Below are 13,188 nucleotides of genomic sequence, written 5' to 3'. Positions count from 1 at the left end.
GTGTTGGGCCCTCTATTATTCTCAATATATATGCTGCCACTTGGAAATATTATAAGGAAACATGGAATTAGTTTCCATTGTTATGCTGATGACACTCAAATCTATATTTCATCACGGCCGGATGAAAACGCTAAATTATCCAAATTGACAGAGTGTGTTAAAGATATAAAAGATTGGATGACGCGTAATTTTCTTTTATTAAATCCAGACAAGACAGAGGTAATACTTATCGGTTCAAAAAACCGCCCACAAAACCTCTTACAATACAACTTTAACATCGTAGGATGTCCTGTTACTTTATCCTCTACAGTAAAAGACCTGGGTGTTATACTCGACTGTAACCTGTCTTTTGAAAATCATATTTCATATGTTACAAAAACAGCCTTTTTCCACCTTAGAAACATTGCTAAGCTACGTAATATCCTGTCAGTTTCTGATGCAGAAAAGCTAGTTCATGCGTTCATGACCTCGAGACTAGATTACTGTAATGCTTTATTAGCTGGTTGTCCTGCATCCTCAATAAACAAGCTACAGTTAGTCCAAAATGCAGCCGCTAGAGTTCTTACTAGATCAAGAAAATATGATCATATAACACCGATTTTATCATCACTGCATTGGTTACCTATAAAGTTCCGTATTATTTACAAGGTATTGCTACTGACTTATAAAGCCCTAAACGGCTTAGCTCCAGTCTATTTAACGGATCTTCTATCGCCCTATAATCCATCGCGCTCTTTAAGATCAATAAATTCAAGGCTTTTGGTCATACCTAAGATATCCAGATCAACCAAAGGAGGGAGATCATTTTCACATTTAGCTCCAAAACTCTGGAATAGCCTTCCTGATACTGTTCGTTGCTCAGACTCACTCTCCCAGTTTAAAACCAGATTAAAGACGCATCTTTTCGGCCAGGCATTCATATAATATTTTTAATCTTACAGTTCAAACTACAATCCGGCCTCTAGTTCATAAATGCCAGAGAACTGGCCCCTGACTGAGCCTGGGTTCTCCCAAGGTTTTTTTTTTCTCCATTAGGTCACTTGATGGAGTTTTTCGGTTCCTTGCCACTGTTGCCTTTGGCTTGCTCAGTTGGGGATATTTTGGGGATATTTAATTTTATTTTATCAATCAATAAATTCCACTTGAAACAAACCTTGTTGTATTATTTTAATTTAATACTGTGAAGCTGCTTTGATACAATCTGTATTGTGAAAAGCGCTATACAAATATACTCGACTTGACTTGACTTCCGGGTGGAATAGCTTATAGAGTAAATAAAATTAGCATGGAACTGAACCTGATCTTGTACACAGCGAAAATACTTCCCTTACGAAAAACAAGTTTATTCAAGTGTTCTATTAGCATACTTCTTTTCAACTAAAAAGAAGAAAGCATACTTTCAGTCTACATTTTATATACTTCTCAAAAATATACTTTATGTACTTCTCAGAAATAAACTTAATTACACTTAAGTGTACTTGACTTATACTGAGAGAAAAGTCCAAGTATATTTGTCCAATACTTGAACTCAATCTTTTGAACGAGATATACTTAAAAGTACAATTAAGTATTCAAAGTATACTGGCTTGTGGTTGTGTTAACTCTTTTGATCGTGTAGCCTATTAAATATACTTTTTATACATTTTTTCATTCAGTCTTATGATCTTATGACCTTTTATAGCCGGTGTTTACAGGAGCTACCCATTCTATCCATTTCAGATGTACATCGTATTGCCAAACGGACTTCCAGAGCCCCGAGTACTCCGTTAGATAAATTATTTAAGTTTTACGCCTAAGTTGTGTACCGTAAGTTAGTATGTAGCTTTTGCTAATGGCACCCGATGTAGAGTTAGCTAACTGCAACACATTCTTATACCCAAGACGTCACTTTTTGTCACTTTCAACCATGCTTCAATATCTGACGCTCAAAGCACCCTTTAGCGTCCATATGTGACGCTTCGGTTATGGGTAGGTTTAGGCGTCATGTAACTGACGCTTTCGAAAGCGTCAATATCCGACGCACAAAGCACCCTTAGCGTCAATATGAGACGCTTCGGTTGGGTAGGTTTAGGTCTGTGGTAGGGTTATGCGACTCATATGGACGCTAAAGGGTGCTTTGAGCGTCAGATATTGAAGCATGGTTGAAAGTGACGTCAGTAAGTTAGTTTAGACTTGTAGCTTATGCTATCAGTAGTTTAACCTTTTATATATGCTTGCAGATGATTAAAACAATCAAATGAAGACTGCATTTTATTTTTTTATAAAAAAAAATTTTCAGATACTTAAGCATTCGTGACATTTTAATTAAAACAGAAATAAGAATTGTATTCTAAAAAAGCGAAAAATAAGTTACCTCTGAGATCACCTACCGCTGCAGATGCGTACGGAAGTGCAAACCGGAAATGCTTATACCTGTTTTCCGGTTCGAACGTTGGGCGTTCCGCATAACCCCTATTTCCCAGCTATCCATGTTTTCACTGTTATATGGTAGGGGGCGCTATGACACATCTTCTAGTACAGATTCAGAATCTCCGGATCAAAACACAGGAGAAGAAGCTGGACCAAGTGATAGAATATTGCTCACTCAAATGTTAAATAATGTGACCATCAAACATTAAACAGTGTGTAAATCAAAACTGCTTAATGTTTCCAAATGAAATGAAGCGTAACCCATGAAGAGAAAACGACTGTGAAGCTTTGGGGGTGTTGGACTCGATCTCCTCCATCTGTGTTTTGATCATCGTTCTGATTGAATCTGATCAAGGCATATAGTCTTTGACAAAATTGAGATTTTCTCATCTTTTTTGTTTAAAATGTTGCCTTTCTTTATGAAACTACCAACATTCAAGTGTTGATTAAAAAAAGGATGCATGAAGCTAATAAAATGTTTTTAAAATTAAAGTACAGTTAAAGGTATGTTTCAAGTATAAAAAATAACATTTGAGCATAGTAGCATAGGCCTACTGCAAGTGCAAAAATTATACATAAATAGTAAACTATAAGTATAATGTTAAGTTCACTTAAAGAAAAATTGTAGTATAAAACTACTAAACTAGTTACTGAGAGTATACTTCAAAGTTGCTAAGTATTAAAATAGTAAACTACTAGTATACCCATAAGTTCACTTGCAGTACAAATGAGAAACGTAATTATGAACTAGTTGTGCACTTAAAGTTTACTACTGTTACACTTATAGTACACTTAAACATATACTTTTATATACTAAAAGTGGGCCAATTTAGTCCCAAGCGGTATTAAAATAGTTCACTTACAAGTTTACTACTAGTACATATTGAGATTAGTATACTTACTACATAATGTATACTTAAAAATATACTTGAACATTACTTAAGTATACTTCATAAAATGAACTTGAAGTACTTCTTTTTCGTAAGGGGAGAGATGAAAGCAATAAAATACATGGTCAGGTAGGATAAGAAAGAGCAGAAGAGGTCTGAAAGGTTTCCTTTAGGGAACACAATATCTCTGTTAAACGACTGGAGCTGAACATCTTGAAATTTGAAACTTTATCTTACATTATTGAGAAAAAAAAATGTATGCAGTTTAAGCTTTTAAGCACTTGAGTCCTTTGTCCCTGGCACATGGGGCAGCTGTTGATGCGCTTACTAACCTTTTAAATAACAGACTTGTAAAACACCACTACTCTGCTGTATTAATTATTTCTAATTCTGCATGTGTGATTAAGCCTGTAAAACTGCTTGGAAAAGGTATTAAAAATGGTAATGTTGTTTCGGTGTCTAATTGAATATTTTATTACACATTCTTTTTTAATTAATGTGCTAATATAAGAGGAAAACACAGTTTTTACCAGCTAAAAATGCTATGTGATTTTATTACTTCACTTGTATTTACTTATAGGTTTTAGAATCTCATTGTCTAGCAGTGTAGCAAACTACCTCATGCAAAATTAAATAGCAAGCTGAAAACAGTTGCAGCTGAAAACAATAACACTGCACTAAGGTTGAACCTGCATTCGTGGTTCTCTGGTCTAATACAGTGAAAAACATTGAAAATGTTCTGCTGTATGAACGTCTCTGAAGGTAGAGCTGTTCAAAAGACCCTGAACAAAGAAAATCAAGCAAATTAATTATTAACACCCACAGCGGACATGCTGTTACATAAAGCTGTCAAGAATAATCCACTACTACACATAATAAACTTTAAAGGGAAAATGCTTTTGGCAGGTTGTATGCACACTGCGTGCATGTGCCTTTTAGATGGCTTTTGCCTGTAGAAAATGTGCTTTTGTTATGAAATGCTGTATTTGCAGAATACCTCAGTGCAAAATGTGGCATGTTTTGGTCAAGCACGTTCTGTAGCAATCATATTTCTGTCAAATGACACTGAAAACAGCTTTTTAAAATAGTAACATAAAATCTTTCTCGGTGACAGACTTGATTCACTAATTAGCGTTCATAAGCTGAGCTAATATTTCATTGAGACTTAATCCTGGTGTAAAATGGTTTTATATAAATGGTTTTATATCTGATTTCGAAATGTGGCATTTGACAAGTGTATTACCAGCAGAATGATGAGCCATGTAGTGATATTATGCAGTGCTCTTATGCAGTGACTGCTTTGAGAAAAGGTTTATGACACAGAGCCATCTGCTGTTCATAATACACTATTGCAACAATAATGCACAATCATGACATCAACCACCAAATTCACACACACACTTGTTTTGAGAACAGAAAAATGAAAAAGATAAAGAAATAGATTTTATGGCTAGGTGTAAATAGTCACACAATCCTAACGAAAAACAAACAGCAGAAAAACAGAATTTACAGTGCTTATGGATCTAGGTCATCTAAAATGACTATGTGTATATTAAATGGATTAAGTTGATGCTGTCATATTGAGCTTAGATGTCACAAGACAAAGGTTGTCAGTGGAGTGACATGTTCCTGGGCTTCAGTGACCTTTAATATGATATCAGCGGCTCATGTTCTGATGTTCTAAGTTAGAAGAAGGGAGTCGGTCCACAGCATGTCAAACTGTCTGAAACATCAATGTGAAATCGATTGTGTCATACAGGGTTGGACGAAATTCTGAATTTAAGAGTTGACTCCCTTTCAGTACATCAACTTTAATGACAGGGAGAGAAAATGAATGAATTCCAATTAAAATAAATTCCACAGTCACACTACAGTGAAAATGTATTACCCCAGAATGCACAACATCACACGTTTTGTGACAAAACAAAAATAATTACATTATACATTTTGATTAGTCGTGCCTATTTTATTAGTAGAATTCATTTACTCTAAAAAATGTTGACTCTATTTTAAAGTCTAAAAAAAGAGTAATTTTACACACACACATGTTGGGATTCCATGTTTTATGGGGACTTTCCATAGACATAACGATTTTTATATACAAACTGTATATTCTTTCCCCTTACACTATTCCCTATTTCCCGAACATCTAAAATAATCATACATTGTGTATAATAATAACATATTTAAATATAGACCTAATTGATAGTGAAAAATGAACTGTGTTATTAAAAACTACACTATGAATTTCATTCCATTTTAATTCTTGGAATTGCAACTCTAAATGCATTGGAAATTGATAAGCATTCTTAATTCAAACCTGCAAATTCTACTCAGTTGTTGTTATCACAGAATGTTTTGTTACAACTTTAGATTATTAATTTAATTAATTTCCCATCTATTTTGAACAGAGGTCCTGCAATGCTATACCAACACTCTCAGAAACAAATGTACAAAGCTATCTACCCTAAGGTACAAAAGATAAAAGGTACTAATATGTACACTTATGTAACTAATATGTACTTTTAAAGTACTAATTTGTACAGTTAAGGTACTAGTATGTACGATTTAGGGGTAAATAAGGTACAAAGACGTACCTTTTTGCTTTTGTACCTTAGGGTACGACACCTTATTTTCTGAGAGTGAACATGTGGCCAACAATTGAGGGTTTTTTTCTGTAAACAATCTTTAATCGTACATTTGACCAATTATGTATCTGACTGATTATATTTGTAATTGCTTAGACATATTTCCCAAAGCTACAAATTACAAACCCAACTGGTTTGAATGGAAACCTAACATTGTTTCCAAATACATCCACTAGGGGCCACTAAACATGCTATTGTTAGGTGCTTATAAAAAGTGAGCTATACCAAATACTTAAAGGGATAGTTCACCCAAAAATGAAAATGTTGTCATCATTTACTCATCCTCAAGTTGTTCCAAACCTGTATGAATTTGTTTTTTTTTTTCATCTTCTTAACACAAAAGAAGATATTTTGAAAAATATGGGTAACCAAACAATTGATAGGCTTCATTGCTATGGAAAAAATACTATGGAAGTTAATGGGGTCCATAAACTGCCTGGTTACCGACATTCTTCAAAGTATCTTCTGTTGTGTTCAGCATAGTATTAAGCATAGGTTTGGTCATTGTTTAGAAGTTCACAAATGGTAGAAATTAATAGAACAATATTTTATGAATCAGCATTTCAGTTTTCCTTACTGCCAACACTTGATCAAAAATAGTATTTGACACATGCTTTTTGATATCAATTATCATAGGCTATATAAAAAACAAATCAGTGTTTACCAGTTTAAACAGCTCTTAACCATGTCGAAGATCAACTTGAAATGTCCGTCCCTTCTTCACTTGATAGATTTGCTCAGAAACGACTGTATTTAATCCAAAATAGTACTACTAAGAGTGGATTCCAGAGAGTGTTGCTTATGTTTACTAACGTCTTTTGTTCAGTGTCATTTACAATTTCAGCACAAGATTAAGAAATGTACCAAATCACCTAGAATGTAGGCCTATTCAATTTTGAGATATCAAGAGATCAAAGACCAAAACACACACGCACACACACACACATTGATATACTGTGTATATAAGCTAGAAAATAGATAATCTTTTTTACTCTGGGATATTGTGGCAGAACATTTAAGAAAGACCTGGCAACCCTCGAGTTAAGCTCTGGTGTTCTTCCTTGTTGAATTGTAATGCTTTCGATTCACCATGAGCTTCAACTTTCGTTTTGTCTTGACAGTTGATAGTGGGAGTGTTAAGCACGGTTTGTTCGACTGGTCATTCTGGATTTTTTTTTTTTTACTTGATGTACTTTTTAAAGTTTCTGAAGTCTTTGATCTGGGGTGTGTTAAGATCTGTGCGTAGTTTGGCAACTTTGTTTTGGCGTGTTATTAGTAGTCACCTGCGTTTGCGAAATATTCGCCAAATTAACATGGAGTCAGATGATGAGTGCGAGTTGGACTCCACATGGGAAGAAGAATGCGAAAATAAAACACCCAGAAAGAAGGTAAGTTTGGGCACAACGCTTTATTGTTTCCCCCTATCGTGACTGTGCAACGTTTATTCACTGAATCTTGCTTAGAAACGTTGTTTTATACCATTTAGCTTATTCTTCCCACTTTCTGTTTCTAGTATGAAAAAAGATTTTTTACAAACAACTGTCTCATTTGGTATTTCTGTGTGTGTTTAAAGAACTACAAAATGAGGAGCAGGAACATGAGTGCTGCAAAGGACATGCAAGACTTTCGTCATAGTTGCCGGGTAAGTTTCATTACCTTGATATAAGGAAGAGTGGGGTAAGATGTGTCACTTTTTGGTGCTCACTGTCACTGCAGAGTCATTCATATGATGTCCAGCTTCACGTCTCTAGACGTCTAATGGGTGGAGGGATAGAGTAGGTCGGGTTAGGGTGTGGTTGGATATTCTTTCTCCAACCATTAAGCCAAATTCCATTCAGAGAGGAGGAGCTGGACTTCACACTCCACCCATGGCTCTGCATTGAGCAGCCTCTCCTTTTTAATGCAGCTGTTCTGCTTCTTGACAAGGAGAGAGGAACTAGAGGTAAAACTAATGTGTCTTATTACTAAATTAGATGAAAGCATCTAATTCATACATCCATAAAATGGGACCATAAAAATAAAGCTTCTATTGTCATAACAAAAAGTGTGCATATTTTCCTACATTAATGAGGCAACACAGTTTACCCACTAACACGTCTCACCCCACTCTCCTTTATGTCAAAATGAGCATGTCTACTCGCATTCCTCCATTGAAACAATAGACAAACAACAGGTGAAAATCTTAATCATACAAAAGGAAAACCTGTCTGACTTGATTGTGTTTTACTCTAGAACTTAGACGATGATGATGATAATGATGATGAAGACGAACCAGGTGAAGTAAGTAATGCATCCTTTTCAACTATTACACTCAGAATTTTCCACTTCTTGCATGTCAGTGTTGGCTACATTATTTCATTATACTGTCATCATGTCTTATTTCCACCTCATTATGCGCCCCACAAGTTAAAGGAGAACTCCGGTCAATTTTAACATTGAGCTAATTTTTTTGTACATTTGGAGTGCTGTCAATACAGAGAACAACGACAAAAATCGGTGTTGCCTACACCGAGTTATTCTATTTTTAAAATTTGCACCCTGTTGACTTCAATGGGGCAAGTACTAAACCTGCTTTTAGCCTCTTAACATCCTTGATGTGTCATTACAAGTGCACAGAAAATGTGAGTGATTCCTTCTGAGTGAACACGAGTGAGTCTGACTGCAGTAGATGTGAAAGATATGTATAAAAATGATGTTATTTAAGCCAGCGCAAATACCTTTGTTTACATCCTGTTTTTCGGTTGAAGTCCAAAGTAGTCGATTGCAGAGTTCACACGCATAGGTTTAATACCTATGATCACGCGCGTGAACTCGGCAATCGACTACTTTGGACTTCAACCGAAAAACAGGATGTAAACAGGTATTTGCGCTGGCTTAAATAACATCATTTTTATACATTTCTTTCACATTTACTGCAGTCAGATTCACCCGTGTTCACTCAGAAGGAATCACTCACATGACCTGTGCACTTGTAATGACACATCAAGGATGTTAAGAGGCTAAAAGCAGGTTTAGTACTTGCCCCATTGAAGTCAACAGGGGGCAAATTTTAAAAATAGAATAACTCGGTGTAGGCAACACCGATTTTTGTCGTTGTTCTCTGTATTGACAGCATTCCAAATGTACAAAAAAATGAGCTCAATGTTAAAATTGACCGGAGTTCTCCTTTAATAAAAAAGAAATAAACCACATATGAGTGAAACGTCTCAGATTGCGCTGTCCAACCAATCAGTTTTGTCAACCCTTCACATGTATCACACGTGTGTTTAAAACATTCAGTGTGTGAAGTGATGAACTGATAAATTCAAATCTGCTTTCGTTCTTTGACTGGCGGCACTGAGCCAGAGTTTTGACGAATGTCCAGAATTGATAAACTCACGCTGTGTGATTAAAAGCTCCAGCGATTATAAAGGAAACATTCTTAGACCGCTTTCTGTATATTTAATCTAAATAACAGATTATTTTCATTAGGGCTGAACGATTAATTGCATTTGCGATAATATCGTAATATGACAAAACCGCAATTTTTTTTACCACAAAGGCTACGATTAGGCTACACCCTGGTCACGTGACACGCAAGCGTAATAAAGCAGTCTGCAGAGGAAGCATCAACTTGGAGCGTTACGAATAGGCCTAGGCTTGGCCTTCTCGGCCTACAGGAAAGAACAGTTTATGTTTAATTTATGTGATATTGTGTTATATCAACTCTGTTGATTAGTCTCCCTTATTTATAGCCCTTGTGTTTCTCTTGTGCTTTGTTTGGTGTGTACGTGTTCTCTATGCCCTCTGTGTTTTCTGGTTATGTTTGAATTTTCAAAACTCGTTGACATCTCCGGCATTCTTTGGACGCAACGTTACACAAACATATTTTAAAAACGTGTTTTGCTTGCGTCTAACGCATTGTGTAGTTAATTATAAAGTTTACACTGGAGGTATTTATGTAAATCTGACATGCTCTGACTCTGTCACGTTGTATTACAAACATGTCGGCTCTCATAGTCTGCTATAAGTTAGTCAACTAACATGGTCATTATAAAAGTATTTAAATAGCAAAATCTAGTTGAAATACAATGATTACATTTACTACAATTACTAATTTACTACGATTACACCCCCCCCCCCCCCCCCCCCCCCCAAATAAACGTTCTAATTTCTAAAAAAGTTTACATTAGTAATTTTAGCAAAGCCCTGAACTAACTAAAATTGAACTAATTAAATGATTTGCAGCACAAACATAATGTTTGTTACAGAACATAGTTAAAGAAAATAGACAAATAAAACCTTGCAAGCTTTGGTGCGTATGAGTGATAAAATTGGTCTTTAATTTTCAGTCGGCCCTTTTGAAGGTATGTGGCCTGGGCAGAAATTGACTTTGACACCCCTAGTTTAGAGTATTCATAGCCCACAAAGTAGTCTTGATTTGGAGCAGATGCTTAAAAATGGGTTTATTATTTGTTTTTTTTTATTATTATTGTTGTTGTTGTTGTCAAGGGCCGCTTCTATAACCTGGAGTTTTACCATGGTCAAATAAAATCTTCACCTGATGGTATGGCATTGTGCTCGTTCTATATTTAAATGACACATTTTATTGTTATTTGTCTAATACAAGTGTCATTCAATCAAGGCAAATGCTTTAACATATTACCTTTGATTACCTTTGTTTGCGCAGATGTTCACATTGATGAATTTCACCAAAAGTGGAAGGGTCAATATCACTGGCTGGAAGACTGTCACTCCTACATTCAATGGTTAGATACTGTAACACTTCATTTATTGCATGTTTTAACTATTATTTATCCTTAAAATGTTTTAGATTTGAATGACCATCATTCAACTAATCATTTCACAGGTTGTTTCCAATACAAGAGCGAGGGGTTAATTGGGATGCACATGTGCTCACAAAAAAGGAAATAAAGGTCAGTTTAAAACACGCCATTAGATTCTAAATTAGGTGTTTCAACTATATTTATCAACCAGTTTAAAAAGTATTTGGCTGACAGGATTCGTCAGATTTTGGAGGAAACATCAATTTCAGTTCAGAAGCTGAATAATATAGGATGTTTAAATTCATCTGACCGTTTGATTTCCAGGTTTTCCGCAAAGATGAAGAAGCAAAGAGGAAATTGGTGAAATCATATAAGCTTATGTTGGATTTTTATGGTATATGCTTGGTCGATGAAACAACAGGAGAGGTGGACCGTGCTCTTAACTGGATGGAACGCTTTAGGAACCTAAACAGGTTCTTACTGTCATGTTTTTCCCTTTTGTTGAATTTCATTGATGTTGTTTCAATACTTCTAGGCATTTCCAGTGGTCAGAGATTTTCCTTTGATTTTCCAGATATTCACACAATAACCTGCGCATCACTCGCATACTGAAGTGTTTGGGGACTCTAGGATTGCAGCACTACCAGGCCCCACTGGTCAAGTTCTTCCTCCATGAAACTCTTGAGAAGGAAGAACTTCAGCGTGTGAAACAAAGTGTTCTTGATTACTTTATTTTTGCTGTATTGGACAAATCAGAGAGACGAGAGCTGGTTAGATTTGCCTTTAAGCATTTTAAGCACCGAGAACAGTTTGTCTGGGGCCCCAAGAAGTTTCTGTCAGGTGAAGTAGATAGCAAAAATGAAGAGAATAAAGACAATAACACAGCAGAACATAAGGAACAAAGGGAAACCAATGAGATAACTAATGATGTGAACGAAATACATGACAATAATCATGTCAGAAGTATTGAAAATGAAATAAACGGGGAAAAAGATCAGCAGGCAGCAGATGTGCAGCCAGTCGAAGCGGATTCAGACAAAAATAATAAAGCTGAGCATGATTCAGATGATAACAGTCCATGCAACTCAGGAGACAATGATGTAAAGAAAAATCAAGAGTTGAGTGATAGTGATGCCAAGAAGGAAGGAGAGGTACAATGTGACAAAAAGTTAGCAAGCCATTTATGTTAGCGTCATGAGTTTCTGTGTTTGTTCCCCAAAACTGAAATACAGAAAATATATTGGAACTCCCTTTATGATAAGTTAAAGACTTCTTAAAATTATTTTGACTTAGCAGATTGATAAAAGGAGACAGCATCATAAAAGTACATTTGCCTGCCTTGTAGTAAATGTAATATGTTGTTTTTGTTACTATATTTGTTTTTTACTTTACTTTATTATGGATTGTACTGATAAATTAAGACAATTTAGTCTCTTCGGTGAAGAACTGACAATTTTGACTTGAGCCTGACTTCTTCACAAGTAATTAATGAAAGAAACTTGTGATGATGAAGCTAAGGTTGCACTATGGAAATTACCACCAGTAAATGTTAGATATGTGAGTTCTCTGATTTGACCTACTCTGATTAATTGTTTTATTGAGATTACTGGAAATATTGTATTTTTATGCCTTACGCTGAAGTGTTAAGTCTTTTTAAGTTTAATTACATGATTTAGCTGATTAATTACGTGATTAAAAATATACTATAAAATGTAGTGTATGCGGTGTATAAATGCAATACTATAATATCTTATTCTGTTGAAGAATGTAAAAAAGATGCTGTTTTGGTTTGTTATAAGGGTTTCTATTGCTGAAGCAAATGAATGTTTTCCCACTGATAAAATGCTTTTTGATGCAAATACAATGCTAAAATAGAGCCTGTTAAAACCACACTGAACATATTGCCAAACAGAGTCATGGATATCAAAATGAATATTAAAGCTGTTACAAAAATCAGAAATGAGAGGGTTTAATTTCTGTTACATTATCAGTGTGGAATACTGGCTTACAACATTCTGCACACTACACGTACAACAGTACACGATCTTCATAAATGGCCTATAAAAACTCTTACATTTGTTGCTTGTCACTTTATGTGAATAATTCTATCTAGTGGGATTAAAATGTAGTTAGATCTAGCAACAAAACATCCTAAAGCACACATAAATTGGAAGACCTTATGTAGCCCCGCCCCTTTCAGCGCTGCGCTCGTTGTCTTTTGACTTCCGGTCTGTATTTTCACAGCGATCTTGCGTATGAATGAACGGCTTGTTTAAAAATCTTCCCGGTCTACTGACATTTGTTAAGACATCTGCTTTAAACATTACAATCCTCATGATAACTTTCGTTAACTTTACATTAATTAAATCCACTTCAAATGCTAATTACTCCTGGACAGCAATGTCACAGAAATATACAGAGCGACCGCAAAAACTGAAGTCCAAAGACAATATTCTAAAAATGGCGGCGCCCTCG

At 35.4% G+C, this 13,188-nt stretch overlaps 1 protein-coding gene across 1 annotated transcript; it reads left to right on the top strand.

The window, feature by feature from the left end:
• The first annotated feature begins 6,975 nt into the window (after window positions 1–6,975).
• Window positions 6,976–12,670, top strand: LOC307150659 (opioid growth factor receptor-like). The gene is made up of 8 exons (XM_079858053.1): window positions 6,976–7,335; window positions 7,521–7,589; window positions 8,180–8,227; window positions 10,439–10,493; window positions 10,617–10,695; window positions 10,797–10,863; window positions 11,038–11,186; window positions 11,288–12,670. Exons 1-8 carry the CDS (start codon window positions 7,135–7,137, stop codon window positions 11,901–11,903), a joined length of 1,284 nt encoding a protein of 427 aa, XP_079714179.1. The 5' UTR covers window positions 6,976–7,134; the 3' UTR covers window positions 11,904–12,670.
• Window positions 12,671–13,188: the final 518 nt, after the last annotated feature.

This window comes from Squalius cephalus (assembly GCF_949319135.1).
Source record: "Squalius cephalus genome assembly, chromosome: 22".
Classification (NCBI taxonomy): domain Eukaryota; kingdom Metazoa; phylum Chordata; class Actinopteri; order Cypriniformes; family Leuciscidae; genus Squalius; species Squalius cephalus.
This window is presented reverse-complemented; position numbering and strand designations above follow the sequence as displayed.

Excerpts from the sequence above, each read along its gene's own strand:
- LOC307150659 (XM_079858053.1), top strand. The coding sequence starts at position 7,135 with ATGTACTTTTTAAAGTTTCTGAAGTCTTTGATCTGGGGTGTGTTAAGA. Across the intron at positions 7,336-7,520 it reads ATAAAACACCCAGAAAGAAG|AACTACAAAATGAGGAGCAG; the intron begins GTAAGTTTGGGC and ends GTGTGTTTAAAG. Across the intron at positions 10,864-11,037 it reads TCACAAAAAAGGAAATAAAG|GTTTTCCGCAAAGATGAAGA; the intron begins GTCAGTTTAAAA and ends TTTGATTTCCAG.